At 39.1% G+C, this 27,783-nt stretch overlaps 1 protein-coding gene across 27 annotated transcripts in view; it reads right to left on the bottom strand.

Moving 5' to 3' along the window:
* Positions 1-27,783, bottom strand: part of ATXN2 (ataxin 2) — a 127,508-nt gene that overhangs the window by 92,672 nt on the left and 7,053 nt on the right. For 26 of the 27 annotated variants that reach the window (XR_011376680.1, XR_011376679.1, XR_009566552.2 and 23 more), the window contains exon 2: positions 1,713-1,749. Coding sequence is in view for 13 of the 27 variants with exons in the window: in XM_030860336.3 (XP_030716196.1) it covers positions 1,713-1,749 (37 nt within the window). In the remaining 14 variants the exon portion in view is untranslated. Of the gene's footprint in view, positions 1-1,712; positions 1,750-24,485; positions 24,507-27,783 lie in introns of those variants that run through there. The other variant, XM_060311243.1, reaches the window with a different exon arrangement.

The following is a 27,783-nucleotide window of genomic DNA, read 5'->3' as shown; positions in this document are numbered from 1 at the left end:
ATTTAGTTAGGTTTATAATATCTTACAGTCATTAAAGGGAGATTTGGTTTACTACAATCTTTTGCCTCCTTATGGAGTGTAAGTTTTCAAAAGTGAAATCAGTCATAACAACTAACAATGTTTTGACTATACATGATACAAAAAATCAAAAGTGAACTTCCATATATGAGGAAAGACAAAACCACAGGAACAGAAGACAGGTCAATGACTGAAGAGTAGGATTCACTACAAACTGGCATGAGGGATTTCTGGAGGTGATAAACTGTTCTATTACCTTGACTGTGGTGGTGGTTACACAATTGTATACATCAAAACTCACAGAACTGTACACTAAATAGGGTTAAATATACCTTAAAAAATAAATGGGGTAGGGACTGCCCTGGTGGCGCAGTGGTTGGGAATCCACCTGTCAATGCAGGGGATACGGGTTCCAGCCCTGGTCCAGGAGGATCCCACATATCACACAACAACTAAGCCCATGTGCCACAACTACTGAGCCTGAGCTCTGGAGACCACGAAACACAACTACTGAAGCCTGCGCACCTATAGCCCGTGCTCCGTAACAAGAGAAGCCACTGCAATGAGAAGCCTGTGCACCGCAACGAAGACCTAATGCAGCCATCAATCAATCAATCAATCCTATGCTTAAAAAAATAAAATAAATGGGGTAGAAGGGGAACCTCTGTAGAAGACCCTTGACTATCTTCTCTTAGCATATCTGAATCAATGATATTGCTCTAAGGTCTAATAAACCACATCACTCCTTATTACACACTACATAAGCATGTGTCCTGATTCTAAAGAAGAAAATCTGTCCACAATAAAGGTGAAGTCTCAAAAAATAGTGACAGCTTCTCATTTATATTTCTTGCATCTTGTGGAACTTGCACCTTCTGTCCTTTGTGCCCAGCTTAATTTCACTGATAAAATTCCAAAATTTAAAACCAGAAGGCCCTTTTCCAAGGGAGAAAAATGAAAGAAATAAAAGCACATTATTTCAAAAACAAAACCCCAAAGTTTTGAAAACTCCAGTCCCAGTGTTCCATTTACCTCATTGATCATTTATATTTGCCTTTAGTCATTTATAAAAGAACAAATGAGTTGTTATGATTAAGCATGAAAAATAAAAATATAATTTACAGATAATTCTGCATTTTACACATAGAGTCATCATTAAAAAACAACAGATAGGACTTCCCTGGTGGCAGGTGGAAGTCCTAAGAATCTGCCTGCCAATGCAGGGGACACGGGTTCGAGCCCTGGTCCGGGAAGATCCCACATGCCGCAGAGCAACTAAGCCCATGTGCCACAACTACTGAGCCTGCACTCTAGAGCCTGCGAGCCACAACTGCTGAGCCCACACGCTGCAACTACTGAAGCCCGCACGCCTAGAGCCCACGCTCTGCAACAACAGAAGCCACCACAACGAGAAGCCCATGCACCACAACGAAGAGTAGCTCCGGCTCACTGCAACTAGAGAAAGCCTGTGAACAGCAACGAAGACCCAACACGGCCATAAATTAATTTATATTTAAAAAAAAAACCAATTGATATAGCTAATGGTCTTACAGCTAACCATATTAATCTGCAAAGGTTATCTGAGATAGAAGACAATTTATTTATTATTTTTTGGCCTTGGCTTTTGGTCTGTGGTTTAGAAATCACATTTTAGTTATCAATTTTTCCAAACAAGTAACATTAAAGTTACTCACCGTAGATTGAGGCAGTCCTTTGCTACTGTTTCGGCCTCTGAAAAGATTAAATGTTATATTTATGAAATTCAACAGGCTAAACAAGCTAAAAATTTTTTTCAAATTTAAAATATCTTATAATTCCATCCAAAAACACACAGGCTATCTGTGGGGAGGGCTCATCTAATATTAAGTATAAAGGCTACATAAGTACGACTCTCGCTGCGCTTTGCTGGCTCAGAGGCCCAGAACAGGTAGGGGTCAAGTGAGGGAGGAAGGAGGAAAGAAATGTGACCACAATCAAAATGAAATAAAGTAAAAATAAAAACAACCTATTTAAAGAAATAACCAATACCAAATATAATAATCTCTACTCCAAAAGTAACCACTCACTCTGTTATAAAAAGCTACCCAGGAGCAAAATATAGATTCTATTCCTGATTTAACTGACATATTTGACTAACATCAAGTTACCGCCCATATTTTTCCCTCACCTCTAAAAATAGGTACTGTGTTTACAACTGCAGATAGATATTTGAAAATAAGTTGAATCATTCAAAGAACTTTCACTTTAAATAATAAGTGCCTCTGTCAGGATCTATATAACAAGTGCCTTTCCCTGCCAAACCCCTCCCTCTGAAACAGTGCAGTACACCAACATCAGTTGTCAACTAATTTCCAGTAACATGAACTCTATTTTCAAGTGAACTTAGAAAACATAATACACTGTAAGGCTTGCTCCAATGGAAAAAATTAGGCCCTTTATGAAATGATAAAAAAATTAATAAAGTAAAATTAGTTACTCTTGAGTAACAGTATTGTAATCTCATTCTAATAAAATAATCACAACACTCAAATAAAGCCACAAACTTCAAACATTCAAAGAGAAGCACAATTCAGGTGAAAAAGCCCAGCAGTATGAATGGTGCCAATTCTCAGAAAAGCGGTACTGATATTAGCAATCCGATGTCAGCTGACTGTCTCCAACTCTCATTTACCTTCTCTCATCTAGAAAGTAATGTCTTTGGACTTCCCTGGTGGTCCAGTGGTTAAGAGTCCGTGCTCCCAAAGCAGGGGGCGCAGGTTCAATCCCTGGTCGGGGAATATCCCACATGCCGTGTGGCACGGCCAAAAGAAAAAAAAGAAGACAGAAAATAATGTCTTCAATCAAATCACCTGAGATTCCTTCCACTTCTAACATTCTACCTCTCACACAGCACAGATAAATTCCTTATTCTTAAGGAATATGACCAATAATTTATCATTTATAAAACATGACAAACCAGACACTATGGTAAGCATTATGTCAAATCTCTCCCCTACTTTACAGGTAAGGAAACTGTACCTTAGCAGCTAAATATCTTGACCAAAATCATCCAGTTCAAGAGCAGCAGAGCTGGTATTTAAACCAGGTGATCCGAAGTATAGACTTTTCATTTCTAGATTATGTTGCCTTTCTGACATTGTATCACAAGGAATGAACTTGACAATAAAGCCTAACCCAATTTCTACATCTTTTAAATACCATTTGAATGTACTGTTTTTCTATTTATTTGTAGTCTGCAGCCAAAGACAAACAGATTTTATTTATTTGTTTGTTTGTTGTTTGGCTGCGCTGGGTCTTAGTTGTGGCGTGTGGGATCTTCGTTGCCGTGTGTGGGATCTTTAGTTGTGGCGTGCGAACTCTTACTTGCGGCATGTGGGATCTAGTTCCCTGACCAGAGATTGAACCCTGGCCCCCTGCATTGGGAGCGTGGAGTCTTAGCCACTGGACCACCAGGGAAGTTCCGTCAAAGACTAAAAAATGGCTAAGTCTTGCCATTTTATCTTATCCTAGTGGTTGCTGTGATGCCACAGTTAAAAGACTTAAACAAATGACACGAATTAAGTGCCCTTAAACTTATGCAGCATCCCCACAATGCTATTTAAAAGAATTTAAAATACGGGCTTCCCTGGTGGCGCAGTAGTTGAGAGTCCGCCTGCCGATGCAGGGTACATGGGTTCGTGCCCTGGTCCGGGAAGATTCCACATGCCGTGGAGTGGCTAGGGCTGTGAGCCACGGCCGCTGAGCCTGTGCGTCCGGAGCCTGTGCTCCACAACAGGAGGGCCACAACAGAGAGGCCCGCGAAAAAATTTAAAACATAAAACTCCATTACAGAAGTCACATTATTTTTTAATTGATTGTACAGTTGTATCTTTGAATCAATCCTGTTTACTTAGTAGAACAAACTGGTCAGTAAGGAAAATAAAAGACTCAGAGTGGTATAAACGTACAAAATCAGTATAGAAACCACTGATTTCCACTAATCTACCAGGTGGGTGGACACCCAAAGGGAATGTTAGCATACCACAGTAACATTCTCTGAAACTGGTAAAGCCCACGTTCATTCTTGTTTTTTTCTTTTTTGGATCCACTCAGATTATGCTTGACTTTTACTCTTTTCCTTTAGTATTTCAGGAAAAGCATTCTAATATTTCATACAGTAAAAAAAAAAAAAAAAAAGACTCTCAAAAAAAGCTAAGGTCATATCCTAGTCCTAAATATACCTATAATGTGACAGATCAGATTTAGCAAAACAACAATATCCAGGATTCTAAATTTCCAATAACCACTGAACATGAGGTTAAAATGTGAATCAAAATGCCAAATTAATATAAAGAAATTTACAAAAATAATAATAAAGAGTTCATATTGCTTCAAAATAATACAGGAGGGAGAAAATAGACGGGGTTATAAATGAAAAAAGACTGGCATGAGTTGGTAACTGCTGAAGCCAGGTGATGGGTGTGCAGGGGTTCATTATATCATTCTTCTTGCTTTTTACAATTTCCTTAAGTCAAAAAAAAAAAAAGCCTTCAGATATGACACAATGGAAGCCTGGATTTAATCAAGTGTATTTATCTACCAGTTTAGAGGGAACATTGGGTAGAAGAGTAAGTTAACTGATACCATAAGGTTACAAGTCCGTAAAATCCAGGATGTGGTAAATTTCACTTAAGAGATGACAGTTCCTTCAACAAATAATGGCATGTGAAGAAAACAAAATGTGCAGGAAAAATTATAACATTTAAAGGTACACAAAAATCAAAAGCAAAGTGTGGCTTCCCAATTTCAAAACTCATCACAAAGCTACAGTAATTGAAACAGTGTGGTCCTGGCCTAAGGACAGACATAAAAACCAACGGCATAGAATACAGAGCCCAGAAATAAACCCTCATATTTACGGGCAATTGATTATTAACAAGGGGGTCAAGATCATTCAAAGGAAGGTCTCTTCAACAAATGATTCTGGGGACTTCTCTGGTGGTCCAGTGGTTAAGAATCCACCATCCAATGCAGGGGCCACAGGTTTGAGCCCTGGTCAGGGAACCAAGATCCCACATGCTGCGGGGCAACATAGCCCATGCACCACAATTACAGAGAAGCCTGCACGCTGCAATGAAAGATCCCACCTGCCGCAGCTAAGACCCAACGCAGCAACCCCCCCCCCCCAAAAAGGAGCCAAAGACCTAAATTTAAGAGCTAAGAGCTAAAACTATGAAACTCTTAAGGAAAAAAAAAAAGGGAAAATCTTCATGGCCTTGAATTTGGCAATAATTTATTAACTGTGACACCAAAGGCATACAACCTAAGAAAAAATATGTATAAAAAGGATTTCATCAAAATTAAAAACTTTTGTGCAAAAAACAGTATCAGAGTGTAAAAAGACAACCCACAGAACAGTAGAAAATACCTGCACATATCTCATAACGGGTTAATATCTAGAATACATAAAGAACTCCTACAGGGCTTTCCCTGGTGGCGCAGTGGTTGAGAGTCCGCCTGCTGATGCAGGGGACATGGGTTCGTGCCCCGGTCTGGAAAGATCCAACATGCCGCAGAGCAGCTAGGCCCGTGAGCCATGGCCGCTGAGCCTGCGCGTCCGGAGCCTGTGCTCCACAACGGGAGAGGCCACAACAGTGAGAGACCCGTGTACCGCAAAAAAAAAAAAAAAAACTCCTACAACTCGACATCAAAAAAAACCATACAACTCAGTTCAAAAATGGGCAAAAGACTTGAACAGACATTTCTCCAAAGAAGTTTATAGAGTTGGCCAATAAGTACATTAAAAGATGCTCAAATCACACTAGTAATTAGGAAAATTCAAATCAAAACCACAATGAGCTATGATGGCTATTATAAACAAACAATGGCTATTATAAACAGAAAATAACAAGTGTTGACAAAAATGTGGAGAAACTAGAACTCTTGTACAGTTTCTAGGAATGCAAAACTGTGCAGCTACTGTGAAAAATAGTATGGCAGTTCCTCAAAAAACTAAACATAGAATTACCACATGATCCAGGAATCTCACTTCTGAATGTATACCCAAAATAATTGAAAGCAGAGATTTTAACATATATTTGTACACCAATGTTCATAGCAGCTTTATTCACAAAAGGCAAAAGGTGGGAAAAAAACCAAATGTCCACTGACGAATGTATAAACACAATGTGGTACCATCCATACAATGGAATATTATTCAGTCTTAAATGAAGTTCTGATACATGCTACAACATGAATGAATCTTGAAGACATGCAAAGTGAAATAAAACATACACGAAAGGGCAACTATTACATGATTCTACTTATGTAAGATACACAGAGTACTCAAATTCATAGAAATAGAAAGTAGAATGGTAGATCCCAGGGGCTGGGGGACTGTTGGAATTAGAAGCAAATGCTTAATGTGTATAGGGCTTCCTTTGGGGGTGAAAACGTTTTAGAACTTAATAGAGGTGGTACTAGTACAACAACTGGAATGTACTTAACTACAGTGAACCACACATTTAAAAATGGTTAAAACAGTAACTTTCGCGTTATGTATATTTTACCACAATTAAAAAGAACAGAGAATTCCATGGCGGTCCAGTGGTTAGGACTCTGCACTTTCACTGCCAAGGGCCCGGGTTCGATCCCTGGTCAGGGAACTAAGATCCTGTAAGCCACACAGGGGCCATAAACAAACAAACAAACATAAAAAAATAAAATTTTTTAAAAAAGGTAAGCTCCAAATGAAATTCACTTGCAACAGTGTGTAGAGAAGTTCATGCCTAAGGGTGCTCTCAAAAATAGTGCAGACTGTGGTCAAAGGCAACTGAGAGTAAATTGGTAAAATCATTGCTTAACATAGGCTTACTTGATTTTAAAAAAAAAAAAAAGAAGATCCAACTACAAACTGTCTATAAAAGAGATACTTTAGACTGAAAGATATAAATAGATTGAAAGTAAAAAGATGGAAAAAGACATAGCATGCGAACAAGAAAGCTAGAGTGGGTATACTAATATCAGACAACATAGGCTTTAAAACAACAACAAAAAATATCACTAGAGATAAAGAGGGATATTTTAAAATGATAAAAAGGTCAACTCATCAGGAAGAAGGAAGAAGCATTCCAACTGGACTCTGTGTGCCATTTTCACATAAGTCCTGGGCCACTGGAGATGAACTCTTCACAGAAATTATCTGTACCATACTGACCCAGAGCCCTGCTCCTTCACCTAGAGAGTTGTCTCATGCTCCATTTCCTTGTCATACTATCAACCTGACAACTAAACTCCAACTAATAAATGTAGAAGGAATGATGGAATTAGAAGGATACCATTTGGTAACCACCACAGTAATAACTGTTTCAGGCAAAAATCACCAAATGAGGGCTTCCCTGGTGGCGCAGTGGTTGAGAGTCCGCCTGCCGATGCAAGGGACACAGGTTCGTGCCCCGGTCCGGGAAGATCCCACATGCCGTGGAGCGGCTGTACCCGTGAGCCATGGCCGCTGAGCCTGCGCGTCTGAAGCCTGTGCTCCGCAACGGTAGAGGCCACAACAGTGAGGCCCGCGTACCGCAAAAAAAAAAAAAAAAAAAATCACCAAATGGATGCTAATCTAGTAAAGTAGAAACAGGGTATTTACATAATCACAAAGCAACTCATCACAAGATACTGATTAATGACAAAGTGAAAAATAATTTTATAGAAAAGGAGCCCAGCACCATCCTAATCAAGTGACCAAAGTTAACAGCATGAGCAATGGGATAAATGTACATCATTCACCTCCTCTCAGGCAATGAGAACACATGCATCACTTCTGCAGTATTCTCGCCAAAAATGTATAAACTGAATCTAATCATGAGGAAACATCAGACAAACCCTAGCTGAGGGACATTCTACAAAACAACCTGCAATATCAGAGTGTCAAATCACAAAAGACTAAGAAACTACTTCAGATTAAAGGAGACCAACAAGACATGACAACTGAATGTAACATATAAACCTGGATTGGTTCTTAGACCAGATTTTTTTTTGGGGGGGCGGGGGTGTGTAAAGAACATTAGAAGACCAATTAGTAAAATCTGAATAAGGTCAACAGATAATAATTTGGCACAATATTAATTTCCTTATTTTGACAATTGTACTGTGGTTTTGTAAGAGAATATCCTTGTTATTAGGAAATACACTCTGAAGTATTTAGAACTAAGGGGCACCATGTCTCTCATATGTTTAATAAAACTATTTAAATTTTATATTAATTATATACGTATATATTAATTTTAATGAGAGAGAAAATGAAAAAAATGCAGTGAAAAGTTCCTTGGAGAATATACGTGAAGAGTATAGAAGAATTCTTTGCACAATTGTTGCAACTTTTCTATAACTCTAAAGTCATTTATAAACAAAATTTTTTAAAATTAGGAACTGTGAATGATTCATTAACTTCTATCTACTTGTCTAAAGTATCTTTAAATTTTTGTAATAAAAAAACTTGCCCAGCCTTAAATGCCACCTTTTCAAGAAGCCTCCCTTGGATTATGCCATACCAATCAAATACATGGTGCTCTCTTCAACTCTCTAGACTGGAATTTAGCATAATCTGCTCTGCATTATAGTTACCAGTAAACCTATCATATACCCACTACTCAGGGTCATCACCTGATAACATGGTGCTTTTGTGCAAAGCAAATAATGATGGCTCCTCCAGGGAGTCACAGCCCCACACTAGAGAAAACGGTGAGGTCAGCAGCCAACACCTTTGAGAAAATTAGAAGGTACCAGAGCAGATGCCATCCGAAAAGGCATATCACATAGCCAAAGAAACTCCTGGATTTCAAAACCCATTTGTGGCCTCGGTCAGGAGCTCGTGGATGAAATGAAAGCTAAATAACCAAGACTGGCAGACAGGATCTTGTCCATCTTTCTACCATCTACCAAAATTAGCACAGAGGAACTGTGCCTCACATATGATAGTACACAATAAATATTTAATGAATTAACAAGCCCAGTCAAAGAAGAAAGAAAAAAATGAACATGAAAGCTTTCAAAGTAAAGATCTTCCTCAACTTATGATGGGATTACGTCCTGATAAACCCATGGTGTAAGCTGAAAGTGGAAAATACATGTATATACCTAACCTACCGATCATCATAGCTTAGCCTAGCCTACCTTAAATGTGCTCAGAGCACTTATATTAGTCTACAGTTGGGTACAACCATCTAACACAAAGCCTATTTTATAATAAAGTGTTGAAGATTCCATGTAACTTACTGAACACTGTCCTGAAAGTGAAAACCATTGTGATTATATGGGTACAGAATGGTTGTAAGTGCTTACCACTCATAATCATGTGGTTGCAGCTCGCTGCCACTGACCAACATCATGAGAGTATCATACCACATAAAGCTAATCTGGGAAAAGATCAAAATTCAAAATTCGAAATAGGGTGTCTACTGAACGCTTACTGTTTTTGCACCGTCCTAAGTCAGGGACCATCTGTAATAATTCTCTAAATCAAGCATCAGCAAACTACAGCCCACAAACCTGTTTTTGTCTGGGCTTTGAGTGAATATGGTTTTAAGTTCTTAAAGCGTTAAAAAAAAAAAAAAAAAAGCCAAGAACAATATGCAACAGAGAAGTTACATGGCTCATAAAGCCTAAAATATCTGGGTCATTACAAGCAGAATTTGCTGACCTCTGAACTGAAAAAATGTGGCTGCAATGTCAATAAGTGCAAGCTAAAAATAAAGTCTACTGGGGATTTCCCTGGTGGTCCAGTGGTTAAGACCCCGCACTCCCAATGCAGGGGCCCCAGGTTCGATCCCTGGTCGGGGAACTTAGATCCCACGATACCGCAACTAAGCCTGCGAGCTCTGCAGCCGTTGCACTGCAACTGGAGAAGCCCGAGCGCCACAATGAAGACCCAGCACAGCCTAAATTAATTAATTAAAAAAAATAATAAAGTCTACTACTGTTTTACACAAACTTAGTACTTCTACAAGAAACTTACTAGCACTATATACTTTCCACGGAAGTTTAATGTACACATAATTGAGAAATGTCATGAAAGTACTCTTGCTCTCATTTAATTATTTTTAGGTTCTACAATGCAATTCAATTGAGGTTGATTCACCTATTCGGGGGGGAAAAAAAAAATCAAGGTATTTTACTAATGTACATTTGATGACAATACTATGAGCAAGTTCCAGAAAGACAAGGACTTTGTAGTGACCACCAAATCAAAAGCACCCAGCATAAAATGATGAAGAGGTAAGGTAAACTGTAGATTAAAATAGACCTGAGACATAGCAAACAACTTGTGAACCTCATGTGAGCACTCATTAGAACAAATTGTAAAAGAAAAATAAAATGATAAGACACTCGAACTGGAGTTTCTAGCTTACGTAATAATGTAAGAAAAAGAAATAAAAGGCACAATGTTTGGACAAGAAGGAGGAAAACTGTCTTTAATAAAAGACAACATGATTATTATGCAGAGAATCTACCAAAAAAACCCTACTAGAAGAAAGCTTAGCAAGGCTAACTCGAAATGGATCAATGACCTAATCATAAAAGGTTTAAATAAAAGTTAAAAAAAAAATTTCTCCCACTCCCCCACCCCCTGCCTATGGCCATCATCAATCTGCTCTCTGTATCTATGAGCTTGGTTTTTTAGTTTGTTTTTTTTAAGATAACCACATATATGAGAGATCCTACAATATGTCTTTCTGTGTCTGACTTACTGCACTTAGCAATACACTCTTGAGGTCCATCGATGTTGTTGCAAACAGCAACATTTCGTTCTCTTTTATGACTGAGTAATATTCCATTTTATACGTATATTTCACTTAGATTGTTTCCTTACCTTGGTTATTGTAAATAATGCTGCAATGACCATGTGGTACATATATCTTTTCAAGTGTTTTCATTTTCTTTGGATAAATGCCTAGAAGTGGAACTGTTGGATCATATGGTAGTTGTAAATCTTTATGACCTCAGGTTAGGCAAAGGTTTCAGAGAAGACAGAAAAAATATAAACCATAAAAGCAAAAAACTGACAAATCAGACTTCATCAAATTTTAAAATATTCTGTGCTTTTAAAGACACTGTTAAGTAATGGCCTATATGGGAAAAGAATCTAAAAAAGAGTGGATATATGTATATGTATTCAATATAACTGATTCACTTCACTGTACACCTGACACTAACACAACATTGTAAATCAACTATACTCCGGGGTACTTCCCTGGTGGTACAGTGGCTAAGACTCCACGCTCCCAATGCAGAGGGCCTGGGTTTGATCCCTGGGCAGGGAACTAGATTCCACATACCGAAACTAAGAGTTTGCAGGCCACAACTAAAGATACCACATGCCACAACTAAAAGATCCCCCATGCAGCAATGAAGATCCCGAGTGCCACAACTACGACACGGCACAGCCAAATAAATATATTTTTGTAAAAAAATGGTTTGGATGGTAAAATGTATGTTATCGGTATTAAAAAAAAACCTATACTCCAATAAAGAATTTTTTAAAAGACACTGTTAGGAAAATAAAAAGCCAATCCCCAGACAAGGAAGTATTTGCAAAATATGTCTGATAATGGACTTCTACCCAGACTATACAGAAAGCTTATTAATAAGACAAATAGCCCGGACTTCCCTGGTGGCACAGTGGTTAAGAATCTGCCTGCCAATGCAGGGGTCACGGGTTCGATCCCTGGTCCGGGAAGATCCCACATGCCGCAGAGCAACTAAGCACCACAACTACTGAGTCTGTGCTCTAGAGCCCACGAGCCACAACTACCGAAGCCAGTGTGCCTACAGCCCATGCTCTGCATCAAGAGAATAATAAGCCCATGCACCGCAATGAAGAATAGCCCCTGCTCTCCACAACTAGAGGAAGCCCGTATGCAGTAACAAAGACCCAACGCAGCCATAAATAAATAAATATTTTTTAAAAAGACAAATAGCCCAATAAATGGGAAAAAAGTCTTATACAGTCATTTAACCAAATAAGATTTACTGGGTAAAATTAAAGACTGACAATACCAACTGCTAGTGAGGATACCAAGAAGCTGAAACTCTCATACACTGCTGGTGGAAATGGAAAATAGTACAGCCATTTTGGAAAAGAGTTTGGCAGTATGTTATAAAGTTTAACATGCTTTTAAAATCCAGCAACCCCATTCCTAGGTAATTATACAAGAGGAATGAATATGAATGTTAGCAGCTAGTTTATTCATAATAACCCAAAACTGAAAACAACCCAAATGTCCACTACCTAGTGAATGAATGCACGAACTGTGGTAGCATTTCCTTAACAATGGAATACTTCTTGGTTATAAAGTTACAAATTACTGATACATGCTACACACAACATGGATGAATTTCAAAAGCACTGTGCTTACTGACTAAGCAGAAGCCAGACACCAAAAGCTACATAATCCATGATTCCATCTACATAACATTCTGGAAAGGCACTACAGATGTAGAAATCAGATCAATGATTCTAAGGGCTGAGGGTCAAGGGAGGGGATTTAATTAATATAAAGGCACAAGAGGGAACTTTATAGGGTAGTATATCTTAATTGTGTTACTGACAACATGACTATACACATTTGTCAAAACTAAAAGAACTTTACACTAAACGAGTTTACTGTACGTAAATTATACCTCAAAAAACCTGCCACACCCCCCCTCAAACTAAAGGCAGATCCAAAGAAACCGTAAAACTTAAACTTAAAAAAAAAAAAAATTGAGGGACTTCCCTGGTGGTGCAGTGGTTAAGAATCCACCTGCCAATGCAGGGGACACAGGTTCGATCCCTGGTCTAGGAAGATCCCACATGCCACAGGGCAACTAAGCCCGTGCACCACAACTACTGAGCCTGTACTCTAGGGCCCACGTGCTGCAACTACAGAGCCTGCAATGCTGCAACTTCTGTACCCTGCGCACCTACAGCCCATGCTCTGCAACAAGAGAAGCCACTGCAGTGAGAAGCCCACGCACCTTAACGAAGACCCAAACACAGCCAAAAATAAATAAATAAATATAGTATTAAAAAAAATTGAAATTGATGGTATGTAAATTATAACCAAATAAATGTGAAGTTAAAAATTCATATTATACACTTAAAATTGGTGAATTTTACTGTGTGTTAATTATACCTCAGTAAAGGAGTTTTGTTTTGTTTTTTTTTCCCAGTACGTAGGCCTCTCACTGTTGTGGTCTCTCCTGCTGCGGGGCACAGGCTCCAGACGTGCAGCCTTAGCAGCCATGGCTCACGGGCCCAGCCGCTCCGTGGCACGTGGGATCCTCCCAGACCGGGGCACGAACCCGTGTCCCCTGCATCGGCAGGCGGACTCTCAACCACTGCGCCACCAGGGAAGCCCTTGTTTTTCTTTTAAGAGACAAAAAAGGGAAAACCTGAACTAATAGGACATTAAAAAATACTAAGGAATTAATGTTAATTTTTTAAAATGTGATAATGGTTTCCATTCTCTTAGATACTATACTGAAATATTTACAGAAGAAATGTCATGATGTCAGGAATTGCTTCAAAATAATCTAGGAAGGCTAGAGTAATCAAGACAGTATGGTAATGGCATAAGGACATACATACAGATCAATGAAATAGCATTAACTGTCCAGAAATAAACTCTTACATTTATGGTCAACTGATTTTTGAGAAAAGTGCCAGGACAATTCAATGGGGAAAGATTAGTTATTTTCACAAATAGTGCTGGGACAACTGGATATCCACCTGCAAAAGAATGTATCTGGACCCCTACTGCATATCATATACAAAAATTAACTCAAAATGGATTAAAGATGTAAATGTAAGAGCTAAAACTATAAAATTCTTAAGGCAAAAAACATGAGAATAAATCTTCAATGGATTTGGCAATGGATTCTTAGATATGACAGTAAAAGCACAAACTACAGATGAAAAAATAGATAAACGGGACTTGAGATCAAGATTTAAAACTTTTTTGCTGCAAAGGACAACATCAATACACCGAGAGCAAAAGAAACAAGTAAGAAGGGACTGTGGATAAATTATAAAGATTTCAGACATTCCCTGACTAAGGGAAACTGAAAGCACTAGGACACCAGAGAGCATACTAAAATGCAAAGGGCATGCAATTTCTACTGGTACTGCCAACAGACAACGTAATTGAAAAACTGTTTACTTTTTCATTTTTCACCATTCTGGTCATTCATCACCACTTTTCAACATGGCACCTATACATGTCATTCACCATTTTCTACAACTATTTGAACAAGCCTGGGTGACAAATGTACACAGTCAAAATACTACATTGATCCAAATTTCTAGAACCAGACTACTTGTACGGATACAACTGATACTCTTTGGCATAGTAAGAATACTACACACCTCAAACTCCCTTCCAATAGAGTTGTAATAATGTTGTTCCCCCAAATATTCACATGGCTGACTGCTTCTTGTTACTTAGATGTCACCTCCTCAGAGCGGCTTACCCAGACCCACCCATCAAAAGTAGCTCCCCAACTACTATTATATCACTCTGTTTTAGTACTTAAGTAACTAATACTTAGTATATTACAGCACTTAATAACTGAAATTTTGGGCTTCCCTGGTGGCGCAGTGGTTGAGAGTCCGCCTGCCGATGCAGGGGACACAGGTTCGTGCCCGGTCCGGGAAGATCCCACGTGCCGCAGAGCGGCTGGGCCCGTGAGCCATGGCCGCTAAGCCTGCGCGTCTGGAGCCTGTGCTCCGCAACGGGAGAGGCTACAACAGTGAGAGGTCCACGTACCGCAAAACAAAAACAAAAAAAAAACCCTGAAATTTTGTTTATTACATGTTCCTTTATTTTCTTTCTGTCTCTGTCCAACCCTCACCTCCAGAATATATACCTCATGAGGGCAAACATTTCTGTCTCATTCACCACTGAGTGCCCAGGGCTTAGAACAGAGCCTGGCACAAAGTAAGTACTCTGAATTGTTGAATAAATTAAGTATGTAGTATAATTTATGTGAATTATGACAAATATTGACTAATTCAATTTCTCTTTATAGTACAGAAAAACTACAGCTGTCAAGAGAAAGGACAATTAACTAAAAACTAGAAATCTAATTCCAGTTCTTAAAGTTAGCTCAATTAGGTGAGTCATTTTGTTCTTCCCATTTCAGTCTTTTTATTAGAAAGGGAAATTCTATAACTAATACTTATTGAATACTTCCTCACTGAAAAGATGAGTCAAACAAGATGGCAGTAGGGAGCAGGTCAGGACAACCCAAACCTAGTAAAAAGCTAGAGTTTTTTTAGCAAACTGAGGGCTGGCAACTCTAAATTCACACAGAACAACCGCCAAATTAATGCAGTCACATAATCATCTAGAATCAATGTTTCAAGAACCATCCCCACAAGAACTTATTTCAGTTTGCTGCAAACTCCTTGGGTTCAAATTCTGGCCCTATCATTTCCTAGCTCTGTGACCTTAACCTCATGACTTCAGCTCTTTGTGCCTTAATTTCAAGATCTACAAAATGGTGACAAAAATAGTACGTTCTCAAAAAAATAATAATACCTTCTCATTAGGTTGTGAAAATTAAATGATATTCCATATAGACAACCTGGCTTAAGAACAATGCCTGGCACATTATTAACTGCTTAATAATTGTTAGCTAATACAATTACTTTCCTCATATTACAGCACACACTAGAACTGTGCAGCGAGGGGGGGGCAGGGACAACTCTTCAAATGAAGTTTTACTTCGAGGAAGGGATAAGGGGGCTTGGCCATAAAGTCATGCACAATTAGATGTGACCTAGACATATCAAAAGCTCCAGAAGACTCGGATAAAAAGGAATCCTGGGTGCTCAAGTCCAGTGCTGTCCAACAGAACTTTCTATAATGAATTAAAAAAAAAGTTCTAGGGGCTTCCCTGGTGGCGCAGTGGCTGAGAGTCCGCCTGCCGATGCTGGGGACACGGGTTTGTGCCGCGTTCCGGGAGGATCCCACGTGCCGCAGAGCGGCTGGGCCCGTAAGCCACGGCCGCTGAGCCTGCGCGTCTGGAGCCTGTGCTCCGCAACGGGAGAGGCCACAACAGTGAGAGGCCCGCATACTGCGCAAAAAAAAAAAAAAAAGTTCTATAATCATGTTGCCCAATATGGTAGCCACTAGGCACATGTGGTGGCTGAGCACTTGAAATATGGCTAGTGTGACTGAGGAGCTGATTTTTTAAAAATTTTAATTAACTTAATTCTAAGTGTAAATAGCAGGACTTCCCTGGAGGTCCAGTGGTTAAGACTCCATGCTTCCACTGCAGGGGGCACGGGTTGGATCCCTGGGGTGGGGGTGGGGGGGACTAAGATCCTGCATGCCGTGTGGTGCAGGCAAAAATAAATTAACCAAATTTAAAATGCGGGCCACATTAAAAAAAATTTTTTTTAATGTAAATAGCCAGATGTGGATGGATAGTGGCTACCATACTGGACAGTGCAGTTCCAGTCCTCTCTTTGAGCTTCTCCAGAAGTAGGTGCTATCTACCTTCCAAAGCATCCATCCCCTCTAATACACCAAGAGTGCTTCCTTATAGTGTACTCTCTCTCCCAATGGTTTTACCCACTGGTCATTAATCTTTCCTAGGGCCTCAAAACAACTTCACTCCCCTTCAAAACACTACAAGTGGTAATGGGGAAGAGGGGAATAAGGGGAAACAAGATGAATCACTCAATGATAATGGCTGAAAGTGAGTGACAGATACATAGGCTCATTAAACTGTTCTATTTTTATCTATGTTGAAATTTCTATTAAAAAATTCTTATTAAAAAAATTCTCTTTAGCATTTATTTCAAGCTCACTTCGTTTCTTCTCTAACTACAAGGGCTTCCAAACCTGTCTCCCTGCTTTCAATACTTACTTCCTCCAATTCTTCTACCACACTGTGAAGCAAATTTTTCAACCCACAACCATGTTTACAAGCATCTCTGTAATTTGGCACAAACTTCTCCCTGCCTGGAACCTCCTCTTCTCTTCCATGGCCTCATTGGAAACTGCTTATCATTTCTTAAGATCCATCTCAACACTCACCACTTTCTTCATCACCCACCCAAAGCAGTCACTTACTCGCTTCTCAGTGCTACCAGTTTATACTACCTGCATCCTGCCCTCCCCCACTACACTCACTGGTTAACTTGGAAGCAGAGATGCTTCATTCATCTTTTAACTATCCCATTCTGATAGCTTCAAACGTTTACTGAATTAATCAACAGTATGCATACAAGCTCAACAAAATGCTAAACTGTGTCTACTAATATAGCATTACCCCAAACCCACCAACAAGCAGTTTTCAGCCTTAATTTGCTCAGGTAGTTTTTACTGATTTTCTTTTTTTTAACTTATTTATTTTTGGCTGCATTGGGTCTTCATTGCTGCGCGCGGGCTTTTCTCTAGTTGTGGCGAGCGGGGGTTACTCTTCATTGCAGTGCACAGGCTTCTCACTGCAGTGGCTCCTCTTGTTGCGGAGCACGGGCTCTAGGTACATGGGCTCCAGTAGTTGTGGCACATGTGCTCAGTAGTTGTGGCACATGTGCTCTGTAGTTGTGGCCCACGGGCTCTAGAGCGCAGGCTCAGTAGTTGAGGGGCACAGGCCTAGTTGCTCCGCAGCATGTGGAATCTTCCCGGACCAGGGATCGAACCCGTGTCCCCTGCATTAGGCAGGCAGATTCTTAACCACTGTGCCACCAGGGAAGCCCTTTACTGATTTTCAAACATGGTAACAGTAACAGCTGAAAGTTACTGAGCACTTACCACATGCCAAACATCGATTTAAGCAATCTACACATATAATTCATTTAATCCTCATCACCCCCATTTCACAGAGGAAGAAACTCAAGCACAAGTGAAATAACCTGCTGTAGGCCACTAAGTAAGAAAAGGCCTAGGGTGCTAAATAAATTGTGTGAGACTCTGGACATTTTTAAATGTCCTGCTCCTGTCCAAAATAAAGAGGATGAGTCATGATGATCTCAAATGCTAGCTTCCAATTCTAAAATTCAGATTTGGGGGAGGAGTATAGGATGCCACATAGAAGGAACACTGTCTTGTGAAAAGAAATAGTAACTTTAGACATTCACCAGAAAATTGTTTGAGGGAAAATGTGAATCTTTTTATTCTTGTAGTTTATAGCAAGCTACTATGAAAAAACATGGAACATGTTCTCAAATAAGAAAGCTAACATATGGGACAAGCTAAGTTCTACCAAGAGTTAATAAAAAGAAAAATAAATGAGAATTAGCTTCATGGAAGATCTGAACTAGATCTTAGAGGATAAGTATGAGGATGTGGAAAAGGAGAATACTGATGGAAGAGCAGGCAGGCAGGCAGTAGAGGCTGAGTTTGATACCTGCAGAGGCAATGAGAAAAGGAGACCATGTTGATTTAAATGGAGGTCATGTTTTGAAGAGTTGATGGAAAACATGACCGGAAAGATAAAATGGGGTTGGCAAATGTCCATGGTCCTGTGGCCTGTTTTTATACGTCTCAGAGCTAAGAATGCTTTTTACATTTAAAGAGTTGTTTTTTTTTAAATAGAAGAATATGCAAAAAAACTACATGTGGCCTGCAAGGCCTAAAAGATTTATTATTTGGCTCTTTACAGAAGACATTTGCCAACCCCTGGGTTAGATCATGGAAAGCCTTGAGAGTGAAAAGGACATTAGGCTTGGGAATAGGATGATTTTTGAGCAGAGGGGTTACCCCAAAAAAGTAGAGTTTAAATCTAATAGCAAAAGGAAGGCTAGGTTAAACAGGTGGGCACAATTAATGTGTTGCAAAAATTAAGAATAAAATGGGGACTTCCCTGGTGGCCCAGTGGGTGAGACTCTGCACTCCCAATGCAGGGGGACCAGGTACGATCCCTGGTCAGGGAACTAGATCCCACATGCCGCAACTAAGACCCAGCACAGCCAAAATAATAAAAAAATAAATAAATATTTTAAAAAAACGAATAAAATGTATGATTGCCTAACATGATTGTTTGGCCCATAGAAATAACTGCAGCATAGCCAGGAACTTCCCTAAAGCCACAAAATATAGGAAACATTTCTTCAACTATTTAATCCCTTCTCTTTGGAGGACTAATGTGTGCTGCGTAAGTCTTCTTCAGTGTGTTTTTCTAGCTCCAGGGCTATATAGCCTCCAACTTGACTAAGAAAGGGAGAGTGGAGAAGTGGGTTCTAGCCCTCTAATTCTCCTACAGAAACATCGTTAAGTGGTGTTGGAATTCTTAGATCAAGCCAAAAATGCCTTCTTAACCTACAATATAGTATGCTACTCCTTAGTTCAAATTAATTATGGGTAACAACTATCTGATAAAATAGGTGCAGAAAACTAGCCACCATTTATAACACTGTTTACAAATTTTAAAATAAAAATCTTAAGCTTTTGGAACCAGATTCATTTATAAATAGAACTGCCAGGATTAAGGCATGGGTAGTGGAAGCCATTTTATGGCTCACAATAATGACTGAATTGTTTTCTTCATTGATTTTTATCTGCTTTTGTTTTGCCATAGAGCTTAACTAGAAGCAGTGGAGCACAGTTACTAAAAAGCAAAAGCTCTGAAGTCTTACAGGGTTAGAATCTCAGCTTCATCGCTTCCTAGCCCTTTGACCCTGGGCAAGTTCCTTAATTTCTCTGAAGTGCCATTCCCTCATCTTTAAAATAGATATGGCACTACCAACCTGACAGGCTGGGCTGTTGTAAGGATTAAAGGATATGTAAGTAATGCACTTGGCACAGTTCCTGAAACCTAACAGGCACAAAATAAATGGTAACCATCATTATATAAACAGGAAGCTCTCCATAAACTGTTTTCACATCATACATACATATCTAAACTTTTTTCTTCAGAAAAATGGCTTCTACTTGGCTCAGAAATGCTAGTTTTTTCTAACATGTTTTACACAGGAAAAAAGGTGTTAATAATAAATAAGAATTCTCATTTATTCTCTAACCTTTTAGATTGGGTTAAAACTAATGCAGACTTCCTATATAACATTTACAGACTATGAATAACTAAATTCCTTACCTGTCACAAATGCAAGTTCCTCATTTTCTTTTCCACTTTTCATCCTAAGGAGCCTGTTGACTTACATTCCTTCACCCAGGGAAGCTAGTGACTCAGGTTTCTGGTCAATTAAAGTAAGAAACTAATTGTAACATTCCTTAAATCCATCACCAGTTTTCTTCTGTTCTCACTTGCATACACCTTTTCAGAGATCCTAAATACAACAATAGTAAGTCATTCCATCTCTGCCACCTTCTAGCTGAGTAACGTTAAAACAGGTCACTTATCGTCTGGGCCTTAGCTCCCTCATGGGTAAAATGGGATGGGGCAACAGATTATCTAACAGGACTGTGTGATAATCAAATGAGAAAGAATGTATATATATTATATATATGTAAAATGTATGTATATGCCCTAGCAGAACAAGCTCATGGTGGGTCCACTCAAATACAGTTTTCCCTCTCCCTTTCAATTATGACCCTAGTCAGCTTTCACAAGCTTAGACCAGGAGGCTTCTCAAACATACTGATTTCTGTGACTAGTGAGTAGCTATCCCAAAAGCACTGAAAGGAATAAGAACCTTAGCAACATACTAGACTACTCTCGTCAGACGACCTATCTTCTGATAAAGCAGTAAGTTTTCTCCCTTCATCTAAAAGATTTGCCATATTGTGTAAGATAGAAGCATGCTAAGCGTTAGTAATAAGGGGAAGCAAAGGTGTGAACTTTCTGCCCTGTCTCCCCTACTAGTACGTAAGCTCCAGGAAGGGAGAGACCTCATCTGGCTTGTTCACCACTGTGTCCCCAGAGCCTGGCAAACAGGAGGTACTCAAAAAGTTTAACTATGGTATGCCTATAAAATAAATGCCATGTTCCATTTGAGATGACAACTTTTCCTTGGCAGGGTAAACTCGTCTGCTTAATAATGAGACCAGTGCTCATGCAGTTAATAAAAAATTTACCACTTACTAAGTATACAAAGTGGTACAAAGCACTCGTCCCCGTCCTCAAGATGTTCTAAATCTAGAAGGCAGGCAATGCAAATACAGAAGCTCCTTTACTTTCAAACAAGTTAGACCCCAAATACTGATAGTTTCTCATCACCAAAGATGATAAACAAATGGCAAACAAGCACATGAAAAGATGTTCAATATCATTAGACATAAGGAAATGCAGATTCAAACCACAATGAAATACCACTGCACAGTCACTAGAACAGCTGAAATTAAAAACTAGCATACTAAGTATTGCCAAGAAATTAGAGCAATTAGAAATCAGTTACTTTAGCAAAGTTTCGCAATTATTTTTAAATTTAAATAAACATTTGCCATACAACATAGCAATTCCATTTCTAGGTATTTAATCAAGAGAAATGAAATTGTTATGACCACACAAAACCTGTACATCAATATTCACAGCATTATTCTTAATAGCCCAAAACTGCTAACAACTTAAAAGTGCATCACTTGATAAACAATGGTCAGGGAACTAGATCACACGCACACAATGGAATACTACTCAGCAAGAAAAAAAGAAGATACTGTTAACATGCAGTAACATGAATGAATCTCAAAGCATTATGTTACATGAGAGAAGCCAAACACAAAAGGCTGTATACTGTATAATATCATGTATATGACATTCTAGAAAAGACAAAACTATAATGTTAGGAAACAGATCGGTGATTACCAGGTTTGGAGAAAGGGGACTGACTGAAAAGAGGCACAAGGAAAATTTATGGGATGATACTCTGATTGTGGTGGTGATATAAGACTGTACGTTTTTCAAAACTCAAGAACTATACACTAAAAACGGTGAACTTTACTTTTTGTAAATTATATTTCAATACGTCTAATTAAAATACAATCTATCACAGTAACTGTCTAGCAATTTAAGCTAAATCACGGCACACTGAACAATGAAATTTTTAAAGTTTCCTCTGTACATCCATGTGATCCTAAGTCCAAAATGGACAGGAGGAAGTTTGAACGCTTACAGACCCAATATATGAACATTCTATTTGGCATCTTCTCCCAAAAGACAACCTCTTAATAATCTTTTCCAATGTCACTGGAGATTCCTTAGACTCTTTATTCACAGTACTCTGAACCCGTAGCACTGTTTGTAGGTCTTGACAAAAATTTCAGTAATAGCATTTTAACTACTTTAGCCTTCTCCCAAATTAACACCACTAGCTGCAAACTTCCAAGTTTTTCCATTCCATCCACTAATTCTTATCTTTTGTTGATTATTACTGACTAAATATGCATGGTACTTTTTGCTCTCTGTCCTTCAGAATAATTCGTCCCATCCCAAGCCATCATTTTCCTACTACTTATAATTTTTAAAAATCTCTCATTTCTACCATAATTAAGTTGTTTCTTCTGACTGGCACTATCAGTACTCACTGATGCTGCACTTTTTGAAAATGACAGCTTTAACAATGATAAACTAAACTCAAACACAGTAAACACATAGAGAATTTTAAAATGACAAGAATGGTTGGCTGCAAAATGACCATAAACCACCCCAAAAAAGGAAAAAACAAAAAAAAGGCCATCTGTCGGTGGGATGAACCCACTTTTGATCTGTGGTGTAGCTCTGCTCCTAATCTCAGAGTTCATCCTGAGAAAGTTTGTAAGTGGAGGAGCTGCTGCACTTAAATGCAAGACACTGTACATTGGAGGGACTTCCCTGGTGGCGCAGTGGTTAAGAATTCTCCTGCCTAATGCAGGGGACACGGGTTCGAGCCCTGGTCCGGGAAGATCCCACATGCCACGGAGCATCTAAGCCCGTACGCCACAACTACTGAGCCTGCGCTCTAGAGCCCGTGAGCCACAACTACTGAGCCTGTGTACCACAACTACTGAAGCCTGCGCGCCTAGAGCCCGTGCTTCACAAGAGAAGCCATCGCAATAAGAAGCCCTGCACTGCAACGAATAGCCCCCGCTCACAGCAACTAGAGAAAGCCCGCGCGCAGCAACAAAAACCCAACACAGCCAAAATAAATAATAAATAATAAATTTATGGGGGAAAAAACACACTGTACATTGAATGCCACAGGAATGATACTTGCCAAAAATCACAGGGGCACAGGAAGAATCCCATTTTCCTAGGGTAAATATGGTGAGGGACTGTGTAAGAAAAGATCTGTGCTAAGCCTTCAAAAACCTATGCTTAAGAGGACAAGATGACTAGATTGACATAATTTGATTTATTCTGGAGAATACAGTATGCACAGTCTGTGGAGGGACTTGACTAAAACTATTCATGAATAGTCTCGATTTGATTCAGCTAGTAATGAAAGCCACTAAAAGTTTCTTAATAGAAACAGTACACAATGAAAGATGTTTGGGGGAGATTTTTTTTTTTGCCAGGGGTGGGGTGGAGGGGAGGATTTTTATGGCTATAGAGTATATAGGAAGTGTCTAGGCATAAAGAGACCAATCAGAAAGTTTGCTAAGCTACAGTCAGCAAATCCCTCCGGTGCCCATGATAAAGAATCAACCCACCCCCTTCTCTATCTACATCTCTTCTCTAAAGCCAGACGAAATCTCAGAATCCTCCAAACAACATGAAATCTCAGAATCCTTCAAACAACACAACAATCAATCATAATTACCAGATAAAGTGAAACCTATTTGCCAGCTAGGTTAAAGATTAAGAAAGGATAGTCACAGAGGAAAGGAATGCCTGGTAGAAACAGAGGAACTTCATTTTGGATTCAAGTTCCTAAGTTAAAAGGACTAAAGAGACACTCTTCCACTTAAATGTGACAGAAAACAAAAAATAGCAGAGTAGGGGACTTCCCTGGTGGCGCAGTGGTTAGGAACCTGCCTGCCAATGCAGGGGACATGGGTTCGAGCCCTGGTCCAGGAAGATCCCACATGCCGCAGAACGGCTAGGCCCATGCGCCACAGCTACTGAGCCTGTGCTCTGGAGCCCATGAGACACAACTACTGAGCCTGAATGCCGCAACTACTGAGCCCTCATGCCATAACTACTGAAGCCCGAGTGCCTAGAGCCCATGCTCCACAACAAGAGAACCACTGCAGTAAGAAGACCGCGCACTGCAACTAGGAGTGTCCCCAGCTCACCGCAACTAGAGAAAGCCTGCGTGCAGCAATGAAGACCCAACACAGCCAAAAATAAATAATAAATAAATAAATTAAAAAAAAATAGCAGAGTAGACCCTTTGCTAATTGAAACACTTAGAAAATTTTTTTCTGGACAGGTGGATCTTTTCTTAGATTACTAAATGAGTATCAAATTTTGAAAATAAGTCTTAAGAAACATATTACAAAGAAGAGGGAACAAGATTCCAAAGCCAGCTATGCAGCCAATGATGATGGGAGAACTTTGGCAAATAATCTCTGTGGCCTTAGTTTCCTCATCAGTAAAGAGAATGAGAAGTAAATACTCACCAGAGCCACCTCCAACTCCAGATCTGTATAATTCTAAAACACTGAGGGAATTCCCTGGCGGTCCAGTGGTTACGACTGCGTGCTTTCACTGCCAAGGGCCCAGGCTCGATCCCTGGTCAGAGAACTAAGATCCTGCAAGCCGCGTGGCGTGCCAAAACAAATAAAATACTCAGAGCTTAATATGTATGGAGAATGACATGTAATAAAAATTTAGTATCTCACTTTTTAAAGAAGGTATTATTTCCCCCTTTTAATAAGTACAGAAACTGAGCCTGAGAGTAACTTGCCCATTCATTCACTCAAACATCTGACCACTAAGTGCCAAGCACTGTTCCAGGAGACTGGGATACAATAGTGAACAAAATGAGGTTCCTGCCCTCACAGAGCTTAAATTTTAGTCACCAGGGGGTGAATCCCAATTCTAGCCCAGACTGGGGTTACCAGATAAAGGATACCCAGTCAAATTTGAAATTCAGATAAATAATAATTTTGTTCCATGCAATTTGGGACCTATTTATACCAAAAAATCAGTCGTCGTTTATCAGAAATGCAAGTTGGGGAGAGGGGGGAATAAATTGCAAGTTTGCGAGTTTTAAACTATATACACTATTATATATAAAATAGATAACCAAAAAGGACCAACTGTACAGCACAGGGAACTATACTCAATATTCTGTAATAACCTATAAGGGAAAAGAATCTGAAAAAGAATATATACGTCTGAATCACTGTGCCATACACCCGAAGCTAACACAACACTGTAAATCAACTATACTTAAAAAAAAAAATTTAAAAAAATTCAAGTTTAACTGGGCATCCTGTATTTTTATTTGCTAAATCTGGCAACCCTAGAGTAGGAAAAAACTCCAAAACCCTTCCTCAATCCTTTTACTGCATCTTGGTGCCTCTAAATCAGTGACTTTGACTACACCAATGAAAAGTTACAGTTTAAATTGCAACACAGTATATATACATTACAGAAGTTCCTTAAAACAATTCTTACCCTTAAAATGCAATGCACTGTAATATCTTCTATTTTTTTCATTTTTTCTAAAAATGCTTGTCATGACCCACTAAAGTGATTTTACAATCTACTAAGGGGTCATCACCTAACCTTTGAGAAATTACTTCTTTGAAAGATATGAAAAACAATTTAACCTTGTCTTACGAGTCACCATTATGAGCACATCAATTAAACATATTATGCCATAAAATAGTAATGCCTCTGGGGTCTACTAAGGCATAGAGCTATACACTTATAGCCCTTGATGGTAAACTTTTGAGCTCTTGTGTGTTTTTTTATAATTTTCCCATCTCTTAACCTTCTATCATACTATTATTACTTCTCATCGCTACCAGTGTGTTTGCCCCTACCTACTTGCTGGCAATCTGTAAATCAAAAAAGCAAGCTAAGCAGAATCACATATAAAGTGAAAAAGGCCCAAAAGCGCTCACCTTTCTGTAATCTGCACAAGCTTCAACCTTAAGTTTTTTCTCTACCTGATTTTCAAGTGTGTTTCAGGATTGAAAAAAAGGTAACTACACAAGGTCCACAAGAAATGTTTATGAGTCCCAAAAGAAGAATGCACGATTTGATTCAAAACCAGCCTTTTCTTTCTTTAAAACTAAAACTGGGACTTCCCTTGTGGTCCAGTGGCTAAGACTCTGCACTCCCAGTGCTGGGGGCCCAGGTTCCATCCCTGGTCAGGGAACTAGATCCCACATGCACGTCGCAACTAAAGATCCCATATGCCACAATGAAGATCCCGCGTGCCACAACTAAGACCCGGCAGAGCCAAATAAGTAAATAAACTTTTAAAAATAAATAAATAAAATTTAAAAATAAATTAAAAAAAACTATAATCAAGATACTCTATTTACAACAATTATTGCTAGGAGTATCTTTTAACATATGACTTATAAAAAGCAGTATGAACATAAAGTGGCAATCAAAAATATTTGACATTGACAACCTCTTAAAGTCTCTCAAGGTAATACTTTCAAGAGGACAACATTCTAAAGTTCTGAAACTTTTTTTTTTTTTTTTTTTGCGCGATACGTGGGCCTCTCACCGTTGCGGCCTCTCCCGTTGCAGAGCACAGGCTCCAGACGCGCAGGCTCAGCGGCCATGGCTCAAGGGCCTAGCTGCTCCGCGGCATGTGGGATCTTCCCAGACTGGGGCACGAACCCGTGTCCCCTGCATCAGCAGGCGGACTCTCAACCACTGCGCCACCAGGGAAGCCCCCAGTTCTGAAACTCTTAATAAAAACAAGCCACATACCACAAACTGGTGAGAATTACAAAGACTCCCTTACAGCATGCCATTTTATCCAGTTCCCAAAATGCATTTAGCTACTAATCATGGCATGAAATTGTTATTGTATGGCCACATGACTAAATTTCGAGGCTTAAAGTACAAGCAATCTACATAAATACTATTTTAAATTAAAGGGAATTTCAAATTTTCACATGAATACAACTGCAAATATTTTTAGCAAATAAAACCTAAGGTTAATAGTTGTGGCAAATTTTCATAAACCCCCCAGATCCACAATACTAAACAATTACAACTAATAAAACCAAGGACTTCACATTTAAGTAGATTTCACACCACATATGTACAAAATTATATATATATTTTTAAAAGGAACTAGACCTTCTATTTTATCCAGCTGAACTCAAGGTTACAAAAGCTATCCTGAAGGGCAAGGACTGTCTGTGGCTGTGTCTTCTTTAAAATACAAAGCATGATCTATTTATTTGTTTATTTATTTGGCTGCACTGGGTTTTAGTTGCCATGCGCACGTGGGACCTAGTTCCCTGACAGGGATCAAACCTGGGCACCAGGCATTGGGAGCTCGGGGCCTTAGCCACTGGACTACCGGGGAAGTCCCACACAGTACGATCTTGTTTATCTCTGCGTTCATTTAATGGGAAGGATGTAACAAAATTCTACAAATACGTTGCTTTGAGCAAATACCCTCACCTCTCAAAGCTTAAAATTTTTTCCCTTCTATTTTAAGACTTTGTTATTTTGTTATGCTCTAAAATTCTACAGTTTTAGGGAAAAAATAAATCTTTAAAAAGAAAATATATACTCTTGAATCCAAAACAGTAGGCACCATATGATCTCATTTTCGGAGTCTGAAAAATTGTTCACCAAATTTCTAACAGTGGTTACCTCAAAGGAAAGACTGTGGGAGATTTTAATTTTAAAGGAGTTTGGGCTTTTTTTTTTAAATTCTGTGCACTCTTCTACATTAAATATTTAAAGCATACTGTTTTTCAAATTATAAAA

This window comes from Globicephala melas, chromosome 13 (assembly GCF_963455315.2).
Source record: "Globicephala melas chromosome 13, mGloMel1.2, whole genome shotgun sequence".
NCBI classification, from domain to species: Eukaryota; Metazoa; Chordata; class Mammalia; order Artiodactyla; family Delphinidae; genus Globicephala; species Globicephala melas.
Note: the sequence above shows the minus strand (reverse complement) of the source record. Positions and strands in the feature narration are given on the sequence as shown.